The sequence below is a fragment of the Vulpes lagopus genome, chromosome 24 (assembly GCF_018345385.1).
Source record: "Vulpes lagopus strain Blue_001 chromosome 24, ASM1834538v1, whole genome shotgun sequence".
NCBI classification, from domain to species: Eukaryota; Metazoa; Chordata; class Mammalia; order Carnivora; family Canidae; genus Vulpes; species Vulpes lagopus.
In genome coordinates, this window is record NC_054847.1 from 40,617,159 (window position 1) to 40,637,102 (window position 19,944).

Consider the following 19,944-nt stretch of genomic DNA (forward strand, 5'->3'; position numbering starts at 1 on the left):
CCAAATACAATTTCAGTATTTGCACATCGTGACATCCTTTTTTCCCTAGAAGGGCTGAATGAAATATACTGATTCTAAGTTTAAAGTAGTTCAAGATTTAGAGTTGAAAACTTTATTCCACCACTTACTGTGCAGCTTTGGGCACCTTTCTTGGGGGCAAGGGGCGGCGGGGCGGGGCAGAGGGAGACTCTCAGACACCAAGCCCAATGTAGACTCAATCTCAAGACTCTGAGATCGTGACCTCAGTCAAAATCAAGAGCCAGATAGTTAACCAACCGAGCTACCCAGGAGCCCCATTTGGGCCTGCTTCTTGACCTTTCTCAGCCATTATGTCAAGGTCAACAGGGCCAACAGAGATCATCCCAGGTTACCATGAGGATTAAAACACAGGATAGGGCATGGCCTGACACAAAGCACTCCTGCATTAGTGGCAGCTGTTGTAACTTCGAGAACTTCTCAATATGCCTTGAAAGCTAAATGGAAGGAAACACATGGGGTTTTTGTAGCCCTTGGTCGATATTGAACAGGCTTCACCTTGCCCAAAGTTTCCCGTTTCAACGACAGAGATTAATGGGAAATAAATGAGGACCTGCAGTGATAATAAGAGAGGCTTAAGGTTGAGTTTAGAAGTAGGCTTAAGGTTGAGCTACTCAGTGATGGTCAACCTAGCTCTGCAAAAGCCTCCTGTGGGGAGCTTCTAAAAAAAACATCATGAGCCCGTCCCTGAAAAGTAGATTCAAATTGGCCCGGGAAAAGACCCAGACAGTAGTATTTTAAGGTCCCCAAGTGATTCCAATGTGTTGGAAGGTTGCTTCTGATAGAGTTGAACTGCTCTATACACTAAAGAAGAAATTATTAGGAAATGCTAGAGACAAGCAGGTGTGGGGAGGCGGGGGAGCAGGGGAGGCAGCAGGGCTGAGTACAAGGTGAAAGCCTGGGTGGCTGGACGCAGTGGCAGGACTCTTAGGAAGAGGGAGTTAATACCCAAGTCATTCAATCTGCTGAAGTATTAGCCTCCCATGTGTCTCCAAAACGTCCAGCAGATGGGCTATATGAGTAGCAAAGGTAAAAGGAATTTTGGTGTGAGAATCAACTTTAAAGAGCCACATCAGGAAAGAGCTGTGGGGCAGCCCTGGTGGTGCAGCGGTTTAGTGCCGCCTGCAGCCCAGGGCGTGATCCTGGATCAAGTCCCACGTCAGGCTCTCTGGGTGGAGCCTGCTTCTCCCTCTGCCTGTGTCTCGGCCTCTCCTTCTCTCTGTGTCTCTATGAGTAAATAAATAAAATCTTTAAAAAAAAAAAAAAAAAAAAGGAAAGAGCCGTGAGGGGAGTTCCATAGGAGCAGGAACTCGGAACAGGGGTATCTGGCTGGACACACGCAGGGCCACAGGACAGGCCCGTGACCAGCAACTACACAGTCAAGGGGGAAACACATTCCCAGCATCATGTCACCACCACCCAGGTGCTCTCATCCCCACCTAATTTCACAGCTCTCCCTCCATATTTACAACTTTTGATTCATTTACACAATTAAAATTTTGGCTAATTGAGTCTCATCTCTTAAATTTTGATCATATGAACTGGCTATAGGAATCCAATTAGAGCTCATTCACATTCTTACAAGTTTTTTTTTTTTTTTTTTAAGATTTTATTTGTGAGAGACAGAGAAAGAGGCAGAGACACAGGCAGAGGGAGAAGCAGGCTTCCCACAGGGAGCCCGATGTGGGACTCGATCCTGGGACCCCGGGATCATGCCCTGAGCCAAAGGCAGATGCTCAACCACTGAGCCACCCACGCGTCCCCTTACAAGTATTTTTTATTTAAAGATACAGACCAAATATGCTATAAATGCCCCATTTCCATTGGTCATTTCACTTAATTGAAAAATAGGATATAATTTGATGTGTCCAAAAATCACACAAAAGGTTACAAGATGTAACTAGAACCCACACCTAATTTTTAAAAAATTATTCCTTTCCATTACCATGTGTTTTCAGTAATACCTGCTAATAAATTCAGTAATATCTAACTTTGCATATTACATCATGAAAAATGAAAAGATTTAAAAACTGCAAAATGCATGAACCAATGTAACACTGAGATGTTCAGCTTTAGAAAAATTAAAGCCAGCAAATAGTTTTCATGTGTGTCCATTTATTGATTGCTGGGAATACAGCCTATTGAGAACACATGACATGCATTTGGGGAGAGAAATGTACCAAATCTGAAATGAAGCCATTCCTGCTAGGAGTTAATACGGTAGCACAGATTAGATCTAGAGTCACGGTGTGGGGAGACTCAAACGGCCACATACAATTGTCATTAAGATTCCAGCTGCAAATTCTTTTGGAACTTATTTATTCTTAATTACTTAGACACTATCAGGAAAGCGAGAAGATCACTCTGCCTCTTTAACTTAAACTAAAGCAAGGAACAACAAAAAGAATTTGCTGTTATTTCAAATTGTTTAACGCAAAATTCTCATTTTTTACAGCTTCCTCCACATCAATTTGTATGTTTTAGAACTATAAGCAGCTCTACAGATTAGAAAAGATTAATAACCAATGCAAAACTGTCTTTGATTCCAGTATCAATGAATTATAGTGTTCTAATATCAGCAGATTTTTACACATTATCAATTTTTCCTCAAGATCTTTGTTCTAACTCACTCATACAACAAAATCATATAAAGAATTCCAGTTACACTTAACAGGACGGAAAGATTAAGTTACTGGAATGTCTTAAACCATAATTAAAATCTCTTTAATTATATATGAGGCAAAAATTAAATCCCATAATTGGATGAAAGGATGATATGGACTTACAACTGTAGTGTAACATGGCATGTACATATTTCCCCAAGCTTTGTGATGGATAGTGTTTCTTAAAATGAGAACACCGATGTCATTTGACAGTCACATGATTTTGACTGCTTTTTGTGGGAAAAAAAGAGATGGATATACATACAGCAGTGGAATAAAAAAGGGAACATTTTGGCTTTCGTTTTTTGTTTTTTAAGAGGCAGTCTGTTCCTTTCATAAACTATCTTCTTTCCTTAATGCTTCTGGAGGAATCAGTTATGGCTTGCAACGCTGGACAAATCTTGGGTATAAGCATACGTCTCGGATATGATACCTATTCAGAATCCAGGTCAAGAATCGTTCCAAGCCCAAGCCATATCCTCCATGAGGACATGTGCCATATTTTCTCTGTTTAAAAAAAAAGAGAAAGAAGAATAGATGTTTAAAATTTTGTCTAAAATATTTAAAATTTTCTACTGTGAAATGAGTTAGTTTATTGTGGTTAAGAACTCAACCCTTAATCTATGTGTTTTCAGGGGCACCTGGGTGCCTCAGTAGGCTAAATGTCTGCCTTAGGCTCACATCATGATCCCAGGGTCCTGGGATGAAGCCCCATGTCAGACTTCTCGCTCTGCACCAGCCCCCCTCAACCACTCATTCTCTTTCTCTCTCTTTCTTGCTCTCTCCCTGACTGAAATAAAAAAATAAATCTTTTTGAAAAAAAAAAATCTATTATGTGGGGTGTCTGGGTGGCTCAGTTGGTTGAGTGTCTGCCTTCAGCTCAGGTAGTAATTGTCAGGTCCTGAGACTGGCCCTTCAGCAAGCTCTCTGCTCAGCCAGGGGCCTGCTTCTCCCTCTACCTGTCCCTCTGCTCATGCTAGCAAATAAAGAAATAAAAATCTTAAAAAATAAAATTGATATGCTTTCATGAACCACATATGTTGAAATGATTTTATATGAAAAATATACCAGGGAATAGGTGTCACCCTGGAATGAAGTCTATGTCTCTATCAGAGGAAAATGCAAAATAGCACTAGATATTGGTAGGATCTAATAATTTTTTTAAAAAGATTTTATTTATTTATTCATGAGCGACAAAGAGAGGGGCAGAGACACACGCAGAGGGAAAAGCAGACTCCCTGTGGGGAGCCTGATACGGGACTTGATCCCAGGACCCCAGGATCAGGACCTGAGCCAAAGGCAGATGCTCAATCCCTGAGCCACCCAGGCATCCCTTAACAGCAAATTTTTAAAAACTCAGTAGCATTGAGCAATGCCAGCAGCTAAGTACTTTTCAAATGAAGTTAACATGTTATTAAAATAAAGACAAATCTAGCAATAGTCACATGCCACATTATAACCATGAAACTGAATATACAGCTCATTCAAACTCCAAAGTCCCACACTGAATTCTCTCCTTTTAAAAATTCTAATTTATACAGATTATAATGAAAACATTTTAAAGAGTGTTAAAAAACAAAACAAAACAGTTTTTACCTGATCTGTGTACCAGTAATAGGGAGTGGGGTCAATTCCTTCCCTTTTATAACCTGCCAGTATTTCCTCACTATCCCAGATACGCATTGAGCCTCCCACAATCTCACCAACATTGGGCATCAACACGTCAACCTTTAAAAACAAGTAAATAAAATGCAGTTACTACCAGGCTACCAGGCATGGCACAGCCCTAGTTTCAAGGAAAATCACAATTAAACTCTTAGCTAAAGGATCACTGTGGTTGGTTATATAATATTCAAATATTCAAATCTTGTTATTTAACAGAGTATTAAAGTAAGTCCAATCAGAAGACAAAAGCCACTTCTTTAAATACTGCTGTTCTAGATGTATAATGAAATAGTTGCTGTGAGCTTTATCTTACTCCACTGGCAGCCCCCACCCCCTTTGAAAGCAAAATTACTGATACTATTTGAATCACAAACTGACAGATTCTGTAAGGCGGGAATCCTCGGGACAGCGTTGCATATAGAAGGACTTGATCTCTACAGGAAATCGACAGAGCAAGATGGGCTCATTAATGGAGTCCGTCATCAGTCTCTCAGGAGCTTCTGGGATGTCCTGAGGTTAAACAAGACTTCATTAACATTTACAACTGGAAGGCAACAAGACAGAAGCAGCTCTCACCCCTAGCAGCCCCTCATCTTATTAATGTAACAAAGCCGAGAATACACACCCATCCACAACCCATACATATGGGTGGAAGTAACAATTTCTTCCAAAAACAGTAAAGATATTTTTAAAATTCACAAGCAGTTATTAATTAAACCAAGGGCAAAAAGATCTACTTCCTTCTACAGTAGATCTCAGGGGCTGTGCTGCTGGAGGAATGAAACCCTCTCCCCCCAAAAAACCACTCAAGCCATTATCACCAGGGCTAGATACTGCGTAGCTATTTTTTTTTCAGTGGCCAGTTTTATCTAGCTCTGAAGCAAGCATGGTCCACTTGGTCCCATAAGGCATAAGATAATCAGTGAATGCTCCAGAACATCATTGATCTATGCACAGAATATGTTATTAATAACACCAATCTTTAAACTCTCCTGTTATCTGTACTTCTTTCTTGTTAGAGTAAATCTATATGGCTTCAATGATAGTAAGACAGATTCATAAGACAAATAACCAGTGTGCAATTTGTTAAGTGTAACCACCCCTGGAATACTTAGCTAAGAAATGTTAGATGATGATGAACCAAGTTATTCTGCTTCTCTCTCAAAACATCCTTCAATAAACCACACATACATTCAACTGAAAACTGTTGTCCCAGTACAAACTGATTGAGAGAAGTTGACAAGACTCATTGATTTGTTTAATCGAGGAACCAAAATAGAGCTTAGCAATCACGTGGCACAGCTGTCATCAAGCCCCAGTCCCCAGAGGACTGTGCTCTCTCAAGCAAAGGAAGGAAATGGGAGATGAATGGGATAGTTCTGGTCTCTTAGCTTTTATCTGCTTCACCTACTAGAGTAAGATCTAACTGGCAGAAAAAGTCTTACTAAACATTCCAAAAAGTCAGAAGACCACTTATCTACTCTGGTATTCACACGTGCATGCAATGACATCAGCACACAGTGTATGTGGACCTGCATCCAGGCCTTCCTGAACGGTGGACCCTGCTAAGAATTTATTTAGCTTTGGGTCCTCACAACTTTGCAAAGCCAACGTTATCTCCAAGGTGGAGATAAGGAAGCAGAAGGAGGGGTCACTGGCCTTCCATTATTCAGCAGTAAGGACACGGGTGGGAGCTAAGCTGCCCGGGGGGGCTTCTTACTCTGAAGATTGTGCTCCTTCTGCTCCATCACACTACTTTGCCAAATTTTAGGTAATGACAATTCTTAAATTTTTTTAATACAAAATTGTGTTATTTTACACCACCAAATGAATTTGTGAGATGGTTAGAATAATTTATATAGGCCTAATACACTGTTCTCTCTGTAAATTCCTTCTAGAAATAAAAACTATAGTTAGCAGTAGTTGCTCCTATTTTACCTATAAAATGGATTTGCAAATACTATGTAAGAAATGGTTAAATGCACAGAGAAGAGGGCTTGAAAGTGCTAACAACCCACACTTCCAGATATATCCGCTCAGTGTATCTGGGACACGAGACCACCTTCCCCAGCAAGGTCTTCTCTCTAGGTTTTGCATTTTAACCAATAGCTATTTTATTCTTTGACTCTTCTCCATGTGAAGGAGTTTTAATACACTCCTTTGGGGGGAAGCATCCTTTTTGAAAGAACCAGATATTTTCTCCAGACCAATAAAATGAATATATACACATCAACATTCTGCATAGAATTTTCAAATGTACAGCTTTCTGAAGCATCCTGCCAGCCTAGAGAATTGCCACTAGAGTAAGTCAAGAGCATGGATTGATCGTGGAAGAAGAAAGAGGTAAAAGACGAGCTGTGAAGGCTAACACAGAGCTAATATTTACCGAACACTACAGAAACGTACTGTTCTGAGGCTGACTACATCTATTGACTCAGTGAATCCTCAGACAACCCCAAGGAGGAGGTTCTGATGTTACCATTTACTTGACAATAAGCAGCTTCCTCCCGCATTACCAGTTTATTAACCAAAGTAGCAACCCACTTAATAAGCGCAATGCTACCCTGGAAACAACAAGCAATGCATACCTCTCCAAATTCATAGAAGGTTCCATCTTCTTTCTTTATATTGTGTTCTTTCAGCCACACAATAGCATCTGAATAGTTCATCCGCTTAAAAGGTCGTTTGGGAGGCTTGAAGTTCTACAATAGAAAGAAAAAAATGTATATAAAGAAACTGTAACCTAAAATTTCCATTTTAAGGAAAACTATTCGTCATTACCATAAAATGTTATTTCAAAAAAATAATAATAAATAAAAAAAAATGTTATTTTAGTTTAGAACACAAACAGGACATTCTTAAAAATGGAAAGTATACATGACCTCTTCCTATGTAAATTAAAATATAAAATTATTGGCAATGACTGGTGTCAAATTTTACTCTTAAAAATGAGTGAAGGTGGTCAAAAGGTACAAACTTCCAGTTATAAAATAAGCCAGTCGTAAGGAATATAATGTGCAGCAAGGTGACTACAGCTAACAATACTTTATTTAAGAATTTGAAAACTGCTAAGATAGTAGATCTTAGGAGACTATTTAAGAAAGAACAAATATATCAATGTCGGGTAATGGATTTTTTTTTTTTTTTTTTTTTTTTAGTATATGTGCTGCTGAAGCGAGCACGGATTTTTTTTTTTTTAAGATTTTATTTATTTATTCATAAGAGACAGAGAGAGAGGCGGAGACACAGGCAGAGGGAGAAGCAGCTCCCTGCAGGAGCCCGATGTGGGACTCGATCCTAGGACCCCAGGATCACGCCTGAGCCAAAGGCAGATGGTCAACCGCTGACCCACCCAGGTGTCCCTAGTAATGGATGTTAACTAGACTTATTATGATAATCATTTCATAATATATACAATCATCAAATCATTATGCTGTATACCTGAAACATACTACTATATATCAATTTTATTTAAAAAATAAAAATGTGTATGTACACACATACATACATATATATGCATATATATATATTAGTTCCTTATTTCAAAACTTGTCAAGCTATTAAATCTACAAAAATTGAGGGTGAAGACATCATTTCCTTCCAAAAAAAATCATGATTTTGCATTTCCATAAAACAGTACACCTACCGGGTTGAGGTCACGTACTATGCTTCCTGCAGGTGATTTCAAGACTCTATCCACCACGTCACAAACCAAGTCCTCCAATCGGTTCAGAAGCTCCTCAAAGGTCAGGAAAGGACACTCTGCTTCCACATGAGTGTATCTGAAGAACAGGACACTAGCTGGGAGGCACTCTTCTTTTCCAAGTTTTTCTCAAGCAAGGATTTTAACATTGCGAAACTGCCCAGAAATGTAAAATTGCAGCGCCGCCAACCAACTCCCAAGTCAGCAAATTAGTTTTACAGCCCCTACCTTTCCCTCTTGAATAGTGATTTCTTGTTTATTCCTTAACATATGAAGGATCAAGGCAAGTGAAAAAAGAGACCATTGCTCCCTAGGAGGCAAGACTTCATACATGGCCTCCATTAATTTGTTCAACTGCCCTCTACATGCCTTCTTAGTATACCAAGTTTTTTTTTTTAATGTAGTCATCATCTGTCTACATAAAGATTGCTTCTCTAAGCATATTTTCTTAAAAAATATTTTTTTTAATAAAAATAAGAAGACAATTCCATACTCAGCCAGGTGCCTTCGTGTTCTAGATTGTTCTGCCCTGTATGACTGTGCGATACAAAACACATCTCCCAGAGCTGGAATGCAGGTCTCCAGGTACAGCTGCGAGGACTGAGTCAAAAATGCCTCTTCCCCAAAATAGTCAAGCTTGAAGAGTGTAGCACCTCCTTCTACTTGTGTTTGCACTAACGTTGGAGGAGTAACCTGTTCAAATGCAGAGGAGTAAACAAAGGCCAATTGTGAGAGCCACTATTCCAGTTTAAAAATGCCAGAAGGTATCAACTGTTTGCAAATGATGACGGACACACACTTACTTCATAGTACCCCCTATCAAAGAAGTGATCTCTAAAGCACCGGGTGACCACAGAACGTGCTTTCAGGATCTTGGACATGTTTTCTCCCCGGATCATCATGTGTCGGTTGTTGAGCTGGACATCCACGTCGGACTCCTCGTTAATCAAGTTATCAGCTCCTCCAGCAGGGGCGAGCCCAATCAGTTCCCAGAAGTCACAGCTCAGCTCATGGCCCCCAGGGGCCTACATTTTACAAGGGGGGAGAAGGCAGCGGGGAGAAAGGAGGAGACAAAAAAACTAACATTACTGGAGATTCTAATTTATGTCAAACTTGTTAGGAAGTTATTTTTAGACTTCACCATTATTAGCCTACCCTTTGAAACACTAAGCCCCAAAAACCCGATTTGGTATTTAATCTTCCTTTCAGAGTAAATGCACACAAATTTTTAAACCAAAGAAAAGCACAGACTAGAAAATAAATGATAATCTCACAATTTGGAGTAACTACTAACCGCAGTTATCATTCCATGTATCTTCCTAGTCTTTGCCTGATAATTTAAAATGACATTTATTGACACTGAAAATCCTTAAATGCAAGGTTTTACTGAAAGTTGTTTCTCTTTGGAACAGATATATGAGAGAAATTCAAATTCTCCCAGTAATTCCATTAAAGCAATTCATTTTAGAGGCTACACAGCACAGAATATACAATTATCTTGGTGCCAAACCCTGGATAGCAAGTAACACATCGTGACAACTAAATTTTACAAATCACATTACTTCTGTGAACTTGAATCAGATATTCATACTTAATGTAGGTTCCTTTCCATGAATTCTGGGAGACCCTCCAATGTTGGTATTTCTAGTCTATTAGGAAGACTCTAAGGGCTCCCTCTGGTGGTTAATATGTCACATTTGTTTTTCTTTCCCAGCCAACAAATATAACCACAGTAATTATTTGAACAGTAATTACCAACAAGTAACTGTTGGCTAGAAAAGAAACAGCTCTCTGAATATCAGAATTATATTTACCTTTTTCTAAAAAAGACTTTCAAATTCTATTCAGAAAATTTCAGATTTAGATTACACTTCTCTCCTGAAATTTTTTGGATTGTTTTACTTCAATTTACTGGCTGAAAAATGATTCATGCATTCACAGCAAAGCGGCTATACTATGGCCCATGAAGATTACTTGAGGAATTCCATAAGGTTGGAAATCTCTGAATTTGTCGTATCATATGAGTTGTACAGTGTACATTTTTTCCACTGGAAAAGACATACTAAATTTAGCAATTATATCACATCTGTGTATTAATTTGCCAAATACCAGAAGTTTAAATAAAAACACTGGAGAACAAAGAAACATTTACCCAGTAAGAAATTCAACCTACTTACCTGCTTGCCCTTTGGGGTCAGATTTAGAGTCCCATACACTGCAACACTGCTCTCAGTGGCCAAGACGACTCCATTGTAACACTGACACTATAAAAAGATTAAAGTTCAGATTTACTTACATTTACATTAAAAATGTATGTTCTGCTGTACAGAAAGCTAAGTGGATTACTTACATGTAAGTTCCCTGGTATAAAACTAGTAAAACAAGATAGCCATCAATTTTTTAGTATTAAGAATAGCTACTTTTGTGGAAAAAGGATTCATCAACAGAAAAATATGTATGTAAACAGATATTTTATGTAAATACATATGTAAAAATTACAGTAGCCCACATCTCTTTAAAATATCTGAGCAGCTCATTTTATTTTAAAATTTAGACAGGTGGGCAGCCCGGGTGGCTCAGCGGTTTAGCACCGCCTTCAACCCAGGGCCTGATCCTGGAGACCTGGGATCAAGTCCCACGTCGGGCTCCCTCCACGGAGCCTACTTCTCTCTGTCTGTCTGTGTCTCTCGTGAATAAATGAATAAAAATATTTAAAAAAATAAAAATAAAATAAAATTCAGACGGTTAGGGTAGCCAGAGTGGCTCAGCGGTTTAGTGCCACCTTCAGCCCAGGGGCCTGATCCTGGAGGCCTGGGATAGAGTCCCACGTCGGGCTCCCTGCATGGAGCCTGCTTCTCCCTCTGCCTGTGTCTCTGCTTCTCTCTCTCTATGTCTCTCATGAATAAATAAATAAAATATTTAAAAAATAAAATAAAATAAAATTCAGACGGTTAAAAAAAAATTCAGACAGTTAAAATAATAAACCATCCACCTAGACTATGATCCTCAACACTTGCTAAAATCTTTAGGATTAAAGTCATGAGTAACTTTATAATGGAGGGACCACTTATCGGCACTTTAACCGACTATCAAAAAATCGTAAGAAAAAGACAAGAGAACATTATGTGGCCTTGATGTGAGGCAATGAGAAGTACATAGCTTTGCCCAGGAAGTAGTTGTGCCAAAAAAATCAAACCAAACCAAACTAAATTAAAAAACAAACAAACAAACAAACAAACAAACCCCAAACCTGAATTTGATAAGCTTATAAGAAATACAGAGGATAGAGGAACGTGTTAGATGACCCCTCAGCATGCAACCACAGAAGTAGCTATTCTTTTTTTTTTTTTTTTAAAGGTTTTATTCATCCATTCATGAGAGACAGAGAGAGAGAGAGAGAGAGAGAGAGAGAGGCAGAGACACAGGCAGAGGGAGAAGCAGGCTCCATGCAGGGAGCCCGATGCGGGACTTGATCCTGGGTCCTCAGGATCATGCCCCGGGCTGAAGGCAGGGGCCAAACCGCTGAGCCACCCCGGGATCCCCAGGAAGTAGCTATTCTTTATTTGGTAACCTGGAATGGAGGAGTCCCAATGGATAACCAACTAGGTTTTTTCAAACAAATTGCTATGGGGGGGTGGACGGGAGGGAATGGAAAAAAGACTTATCAGCTCAATGCCATAATGCAGATCTGGTTTGGGTTCTCATTCAAACCAAACAACTGTAAAAAGACATGATGAATAAAGTGGGAGAATCTGACTGGATACTTGGAGGAGCTGTCTTCATCTGCGGAGGGTGTGATTCACATTAGCATGGTTATATTAAAGCTATTTTTTCTTGGAGATGCATATGTAAGTATATTTATATGAGATGATATGATGTCTAGAGGGTCAAAGCGGTGAGCAGTAAAACAGGATTGGCCAGTACATCAGCTGTTACTTGTTAGGGACTTGATGTTTTTATCCCTTCAAAATCCTTCTGTTGAAATCCTATGCCCCACTGTGCCCATATGAGGAAGTGGGCCCCTGGAGAGGTGATTAGGATGAGATGAGGTGGTGGGATTAGTGCCTTTAATAAGAGGTACAAGGGGTTGCTCCCCGTCTCTGCCCTCTGCCACAGGAATATGCTCTAGGAAGCTGGCAGTGTGCAGCCTGGAAGAGGACCCTCACCAGAACATGACCATGCGGACACCCTGTGCTCGACTTCTGGCCTGGAGAACCATGAAAGATAAACGTTCTGTTGTTTACAAGCCACCCAGTCTATGGTACTTTATTATAGCAGTTAAAACTGACTAAGACCTCACCGAAGCTGGGTGATGAGCACACAAGGTTTCTTTATATTGAATAATTTGGGGATTAGGGATGACCATCTATTTTTTTTTTTAATTTTTATTTATTTATGATAGTCACAGAGAGAGAGAGAGGCAGAGACACAGGCGGAGGGAGAAGCAAGCTCCATGCACCGGGAGCCTGATATGGGATTCGATCCCCGGTCTCCAGGATCGCGCCCTGGGCCAAAGGCAGGTGCCAAACCGCTGCGCCACCCAGGAATCCCAGGGATGACCATCTAAAATCCATGCATAACTTGAGTCTCCCACAACTTAATAGCCTAGTTAACATATATTTCATACATTATGTGTATTATACTATATTCTTAAAGTAAGCTAGAGAAAAGCAAATGTTATTAAGAAAGCCACAACAAAGACCGAATTCACTTACAGGACTGTAAAAACAATCCCCACACAAGCAGACCCATGTAGCTCAAGCCCATGTTGCTCAAGGGTCAACTTGCACCGTTCTATTTTTTATGTGTTGGAAATTTTCTATAGTAACAGTTTAAAGTATATATACAGATCCTAAAGTTCCCAAAACTAACAATAAAGGAACTTACTGGGGGAAAAAAAAAAAAAAAGGAACTTTCAGCTACAGGTAAGAAAAAATATTTACCAAATCATCTGACAAGACACACTGAAGATAGCCTGTACCATCCCGCAACACCAAAAACATTAAATTCTTTCCTAAAAATGAGAAAGAAAAATTTAGCCTGACTGTTCTCAAGGTACTTACAGTACTTTCTCATAATTTAATCTTATAACAGGTAACTCCACAGTTAGATGTTAAGAGTTCAAACCTCCCTGAGTGACCCCTTCCTCTCGAGTGACCATCAGAAACATTATTACTCAGTATCTGTAGATACTTCCAAATCCTGTGTGAGCTTCATGGTCCATATGATAATGGGGAAGCAAAACCATTATTAACATGAGATGAGGGATTACATCTCATCCACCACTGAATCCTCTGCAATGCGTAGCATAGTACTGTGAACTCAGTGGGAGATGCATAAATATTGCTGCAGGGAATCACTTTTTATTTATGCCCCATCTCTTTTTATGAAGGATGTGATAACTACTTACAATAAAATACAGGTAATAAAAAATAAAAAAATAAAAAAATAAAAAATAAAATACAGGTAATAAAAATAGTAAGAGAAAGCAAAAAGTCAGGACTGAGAGAAGCAGAATACAAACACTAATTATAAAAGCCAAAAAAAAAAAAAAAATTATAAAAGCCAACACCACTGCCATAAATAAATCAGATTTGACTCTGAACTTCCTGTAATACATCCCCTGCTTTTCATTAAATAATTAAATTCAACTAGACAAATATTTACTGGATACTCCTGATTTCTGTGGTTGCTTACAGTTAAACATTTAAATAATTTTTAAACCTGTAATAGTCATGTAAGAACAAATTTCGGATATAATCCACTATCTTCTTTTAAAAACTAGCATCCCAAACCAAAATATTCCCCAGCCAAGTAAATGTTTTTATGTCCTTCATCTAGCCCAGGAATGTTTAAAATTAGAGAGAAAAGAAAAGCTATACAATTTACCTTGCCTACGCAGCCTGTGAACCCAGCCAAATACCTTTACTCTTTGGCCTCTGTATTCTTCTAGTGCATGAATCTTCACCTGTGAAATTGAAATCATTGAAATGAAAACATGTGACCAATCACGTAATTTATCCCATACCAACTTCTCCACTAATACTAGATGGATGGCAGTTAAGTGTTAAAAATTTACAAATGATGCAAAACTGCAGTCTTCTACAAAGGTTTACCATATTGGAGGGGTTAAAAAAACCAAAGAAGTCTTCTTTCTCTTAGTGCAAAACTGATACCGAGAACCATCTGGAATTTCAGATACTGCTATATAAAAATCAATGAATAAACAAATTCATAATAGCAAAAACACGATTCTGCTCAGAGCCCTTCGGCCCTCACAGTCCCTCCCAACACCATATGGTAGAAGCTAACCAAGGCTAGCTATTGGATTGGAGGAGTAAGGACATGGGAGAGGAGTACAGGACAGGGAGGGTGAAGGCAGCCAAGACAACTTCATCACTAAGGACACAGGAAAAAGATGACAATATATCAGTAGTAAGAACTATTTGAAATCTAAGCATGGGGCACCTGGGTGGTTCAGTAGGTTAGGTGTCTGCCTTTGGCTCAGATCATGATCCTAGGGTCCTGGGATCGAGACCTGCAGTGGGCTCCCTGCTCAGCGAGGAGTCTGTTTCTCCCTCTCCTTCTGCCCCTCCTCCCCAGCTCGTGCTCTTTTTCTCTCTCAAATAAATAAAATCTTAAACAAAACAAAACAAAACAAAACAACTAAGCATGTCCACTCGCAGCCCAGCATCTGTTCTAGAAAAAATACAGTGGAATCCAATTCACAGAGCCACAAAATACTTTATCTATTTTTAAAAAATCATGGATTTTGACCTCTTCATTTTACGGTAAGTAAATGGACAGGTAAAGAGGGAGGACACTTAACTTTTAGGCAAGACAGGAATCACTCAACACCTCATTATTAAACTTTTTAATAAAATAAACCCCTGACGGAACTAGCCTCATGGGACGCCCGGGTGGCTCAGCAGTTGAGCGCCTGCCGTCAGCCCAGGGCCTGGTCCTGGAGTCCTGGGATCGAGTCCCACATCAGGCTCCCTGCATGGAGCCTGCTGCTCCCTCTGCCTATTTCTCTGCCACTCTCTCTAGTCTCTCATGAATAAATAAATAAAATCTTAAAAAGAACCAGCCTCATAACTCTAAAATGTTATTTGTCTCTATCCCTTCTAAAAGAAAAGGCAGGGAGAACAGTGCAAAGGAGCAAGCCACACAGCACGGCCCTCAAATACAGAACTGACAGTCCAACGGGGCACATCTGCGATGTCTGGGGCAGTATGTAGTATCACACTCACACATTTTGGCTCTGGGAGACTTGGATCATTTTTAATGGTAATCTTCTTTGCTTCTTCCAGGTTCTTTTCTCTTCGCAAATTATCTTCTGCCTAATTTTAACAATAAAGCAATGTGTTAACGTGGTTTCTAGTATTCTATCTTAAAAAACATTCCACAATGGCAAAGTCATTGGACTCACCTCTTTCTTTTCCCGGGATTCACTCTTCATTTGTTCCCTATGCCACATTTTTTTTATGTTCTTCATCTGTGATTTAGAAATAACATCCCACCTCTAGAGAAAAAAACAGGTGTTTAATTTTTTTCAAGAAACTATGTTCTGATGAAAATTTATTTACAAAATATAATTCTGTAGAGTTTTTTACTCATCCTACCTCATTTTCTTTCTGGGAATCTATGTAAATGGTGGGAAATGGTTCTTTTCCCACTGTCATCAAAGCCTTGGGTAGGAAGGGAGAAAGAGAAAATTTAACATTGTACAGTATTTGAAATCAAAAGAACATCCCAATTATGAGGGAACTTTAACCACCTAGAACATAATCAAGAGGCAAGAAGAAAAATATACTGACCCCAACAGCCAAAAGTGGATGTTGAAAAAATGACTGGTTGGACATACTAAGAATATTTTGCTTAAAGTAAAAGCCCTCAGGTCTTTTCACAATCAATTCTACCAAGTGCAGCTACACAATACAGTTGATCCCTGAACACGGGTTTAAACTGCGTGGATCCACTTATAAACAGATTTTTTTCCCCCATGGATATATTACAGTGCTATAAAGGTATTTTCTCTTTCTTATAATTTTTAACATTCGCTGTTTTCTAATTAACTTTCTTGTAAAAATAAAGCATAGAATACATACAACATTCAGAATATGTGTTGACTGCTTATGTTACTGGTATGTTATTAGGAAGTCAGAAGCCATACACAGATTTTTGACTCTGCAGGGGTCAGCGCCTCTAATCCTGTGTTGTTCAAGGGTCAACTGTATACAGTTTCCCAAGACAAGCACTAGAAGCAATAGATGTTAAGTTACTGTGGGAACAGTAGAAGCCAATTACAGATCTCATCTAAATGGTTAATCTTCACTATGAAATCAGGGAAGTTGTTTCTGAAACTCTTTCAGAAACAAAAATAATGGTTAAGAACATAAAAGGCTAAGCATCATTTATTTTTTTTTTAATTTTTATTTATGAAGCATCATTTAATTTGAAAAATTCCTGTATCTAGAATACCTCTCTTCATAAATCAGAGAACATGGCAGGTACTGCTATGCCACATATACCATACAGTTTGCATTACTCGATTAAGTCAGCCAAGAACCCTAACAGTTGTAGGATCTGAAGCTTACAGAAACTAAAGGTCTAGTTTCTGGACCTGGAAAATACTTTTCACTTGTTTTAACACTAATGCCAATTCAATGATCACTGCAGAGGAGGGAACCTGGATCTTTTAAACACATCTAAGAGAGTCCTTCTTTTTAATAATTAGGCTTTGGACAGATGTTTATAAATCATCAGGAATTTGCTCCTGACACACTCTATTGATCTCTCCTTTTTTATCACTGAAATTTAAAGTTTCAAGCCAAACTGTAATTCCCTAAGTCAGAATGGCACACCTTTACTAATAGTGACATTCTGCAAACATTCACCTACCACTGCTGTCAGTTCTCAACTGGAAATGAGAGGGAGAGGAAGATTTCCTTCTAAAAATTAAAAGGGAAGATCCAGCTTCCCCTAGTCCCACTAAGTTCATGACCAGATTTCTTCTAAACAGACTCCTAAGGGGCCTCTTAGTGAATTTAGCACTGGAATCCAGATGTGATCCTGAGCCTTGAGACTCAATGACCTAATTTGGATTAGTGCAGTAAGAATGGACCCATTTCTCAGAGCAGACACTTGTAACTTGTGAGCCCGGAGCTTAAACACAGAATGCTAATTTACTAATATACTATTGTTTCTCAGGATCTAAAATTCTCAAGTGAGTTTAGCCTATCGTCTCTCAGCATAGTAAGAAAGGAAATATGACACCTTTTAAAAGTGCTCGAATTTAAGTTTAGACTTGTTCATCCAATACTCTTAAAGCTACATAACTGTATACGTTCCTCATTTTTGCTTTCCTGAAAATACTCTTCAAAATCTAGTCCTTGAAGTAAAGTTACTGACAAGCCAAATAATAATAGACACGAGTCACTAATACATGTAGTCATTTCCCTAATGAGAAGAGACACTACCTTTAGGCCTGTTTTAAAAGGCTTCTCCTTGGTTCCATCACCTGTAGCATCATTTCCCTCTCGATCCGAGACATACAGCTCTGCTGTTTTACAAAAGGAAAATAAGTTACTCATTTGGACAGTAATTATTAGTCACTTCACACTGCAACTACTTCATTCACTCTTTATCTTTTATTTTTCTTTTTAAGATTTTATTTATTTATTCATGAGAGACACAGAGGGAGAGAGGCAGAGATACAGGCAGAGGGAGAAGCAGGCTCCACGCAGGGAGCCCGACGTGGGACTCGATCCTGGGTCTCCAGGATCGTGCCCTGGGCCAAAGGCAGGTGCTAAACCACTGAGCCACCCAGGGATCCCCAACTCTTTATCTTTGTGAATAGAACACACATCTGATTAGTAAAAATGACCACAGTACAAAAGAAATCATATCATAATTACTTTCCCACACCCCTATTTTAGTGACATCTATCGAGCGACATGTATCACATAAAAATACTGTAGTTACAAACTCAGCTTTTCAAGATAACCTTGATGATTTTAATTTGTGATACTGCTTGTATATCTGCTTGATAAAGGCTCTAAAGTTGGCCAGACCAGACTGCAATCTTGGATGTCATTGTACCTTAAAAGCCAGGTTGACCCTAGGGAATTCACTTAACCTGTGTACGTTACTGCACAAAATGAGTGGGGGAGGGAAAAAACTATACCCGTCTTGAAGGGTGGTACTGAGGCCGAGATAAAATAACACAAACTAGATATCCCAGTGAGAGTGCGCTGATGCCAAATAAACATCAGTTCTTTCTGATCTCTACTTTTTTCTCTACTTTTTTTTTTTTTAAAAAAAGATCTTATTTATTTATTCATGAGAGACAGAGAGAGAGAGAGAGAGAGAGGGGCAGACACAGGCAGAGGGAGAAGCAGGCTCCACGCAAGAGCCTGACGCGGGACTCGATCCCGGGACCCGGGGTCACGCCCCGGGCCGCCGGCAGGCGCTCAACCGCTGAGCCACCTGCAAACATTCTGCAAACATTCACCAACCACTGAAGGTAGCTGAAGGGGTTCCCTTCATTTCCTTTAAAGATCAGAAGGAAGGGCAGCCTGGGTGGCTCAGCGGTTGAGCTCCTGCCTTGGGCCCAGGGCGTGACCCCGGAGCCCCAGGATGGAGTCCCACGTCGGGCTCCCTGCATGGAGCCTGCTTCTCCCTCTGCCTGTGTCTCTGCCTCTCTCTGTGTGCATCTCATGAATAAATAAATAAAATATTTTAAAAATTAAAATTAAAAAAAATAAGGGAAACGAAGCTCTGGGCCTGGCAAACCGCAGAAGGCCTCGCGCCTAGTGTGAACAGTGACATCAATCTGGGGCCCCTTCTCCCTTTCCCGCCGCAGCAGGCGGCCTCCCCGGAAGCCTCCGTGGACACGAGCATGTGTGGGAGCGGGTCCTCCGCGGACGGCCGCTCGGAAGAGGTGACGTGTCCGGGGGACACTCTGACGTCACGTCGCGGCGGGCGCGGCCGGCAGCCCAGGCCGGGGACGGGGACCGGGCGGCGCACAGCGAGGGGCCCTCCTCCCCTCCCCTCCCCCCGCCAATGTTTCCCCATAACCAGCGGGGGACGCCCCCCGGGGGGCCAGGCGGCCGGCCGCAGCTCGGCTCCCGCCCCGCGTCGCGCCCCCACAGCCCGGGGTCCCCGAGCCTCGCTCACCGAGTACCATCCCCGCGGTAGGCCCGGTCGCCTCCAAGGACATCGTCCGCGACACTCTGCCGCCTTGTCACCGCAACGTGCACCGGCGGCTTCCTCGACTAGGACGTTGCATCAGAACGTCATGCATCGGTCGCCCCAGTGAGTCACCAGAGCGCCGCCGCGCCATTGGTCACAAGAGGACGCGACAGGCGGGCAGGCGTCGCCACTGCCGCCATCTTTGCGCCGGGCAGAGGCAACTTCCGGGTCCGGCGCCCCGCCCCCCCGCGCCCCCCGGGCTGCCCGGCCGCCTACGCCGGGAGGGGCTGCGCGCTGCTCCGTGCTCTCTGCTGAAAGCGCCGGTTCCGCCCCGGCTGTCGGTGCCCTGGCGCCTTTTTGGAAACCAGATGAAAAATTTCCTTCCAGGGACGCCTGGGTGGCTCAGCGATCTGCTTGGAGCTCAGGGCGTGATGCCGGGGTCCTGCGATCGAGTCCCGAGTGGGGCTCCCTGCAGGGAGCCTGCTGCTCCCTCTGCCTGTGTCTCTGCCTCTCTCTGTGTCTCCCATAAATAAATAAAATCTTTTTTAAAAAGTTCATTCCACATCCCCAAGTGTTGGAACGCTGTTGGAGTTAATGTCCTCATTAAATGTATTAAGCAACAACCACAAGGGGTGGGGGTGGGGGTGGGGGTTCGGGGCACGAGGATAGGCCTATCTCACC

The 19,944-nt window shown here is 41.0% G+C and overlaps 1 protein-coding gene across 2 annotated transcripts; it reads right to left on the reverse strand.

The window, feature by feature from the left end:
• Positions 1 to 2,131: 2,131 nt before the first annotated feature.
• Positions 2,132 to 19,400, reverse strand: NARS1 (asparaginyl-tRNA synthetase 1). Of its 2 annotated transcripts, none has more exons than XM_041739915.1 (15): positions 19,249 to 19,400; positions 17,550 to 17,632; positions 15,693 to 15,758; positions 15,500 to 15,592; positions 15,321 to 15,410; positions 13,957 to 14,035; positions 13,011 to 13,081; positions 10,245 to 10,331; positions 8,871 to 9,092; positions 8,561 to 8,760; positions 8,011 to 8,146; positions 6,953 to 7,066; positions 4,743 to 4,874; positions 4,296 to 4,427; positions 2,132 to 3,206 (listed from the first exon to the last, which is right to left on the reverse strand). In XM_041739915.1, the coding sequence occupies exons 1-15, from the start codon at positions 19,289 to 19,291 to the stop codon at positions 3,075 to 3,077; spliced, it is 1,680 nt and encodes a 559-aa protein (XP_041595849.1). In that variant the 5' UTR covers positions 19,292 to 19,400; the 3' UTR covers positions 2,132 to 3,074. The 2 variants fall into 2 exon arrangements, with proteins under 2 accessions (XP_041595849.1, XP_041595850.1); XM_041739916.1 differs by having other exon boundaries at positions 17,550 to 17,629; positions 19,249 to 19,398.
• Between the last annotated feature and the right edge of the window lie 544 nt (positions 19,401 to 19,944).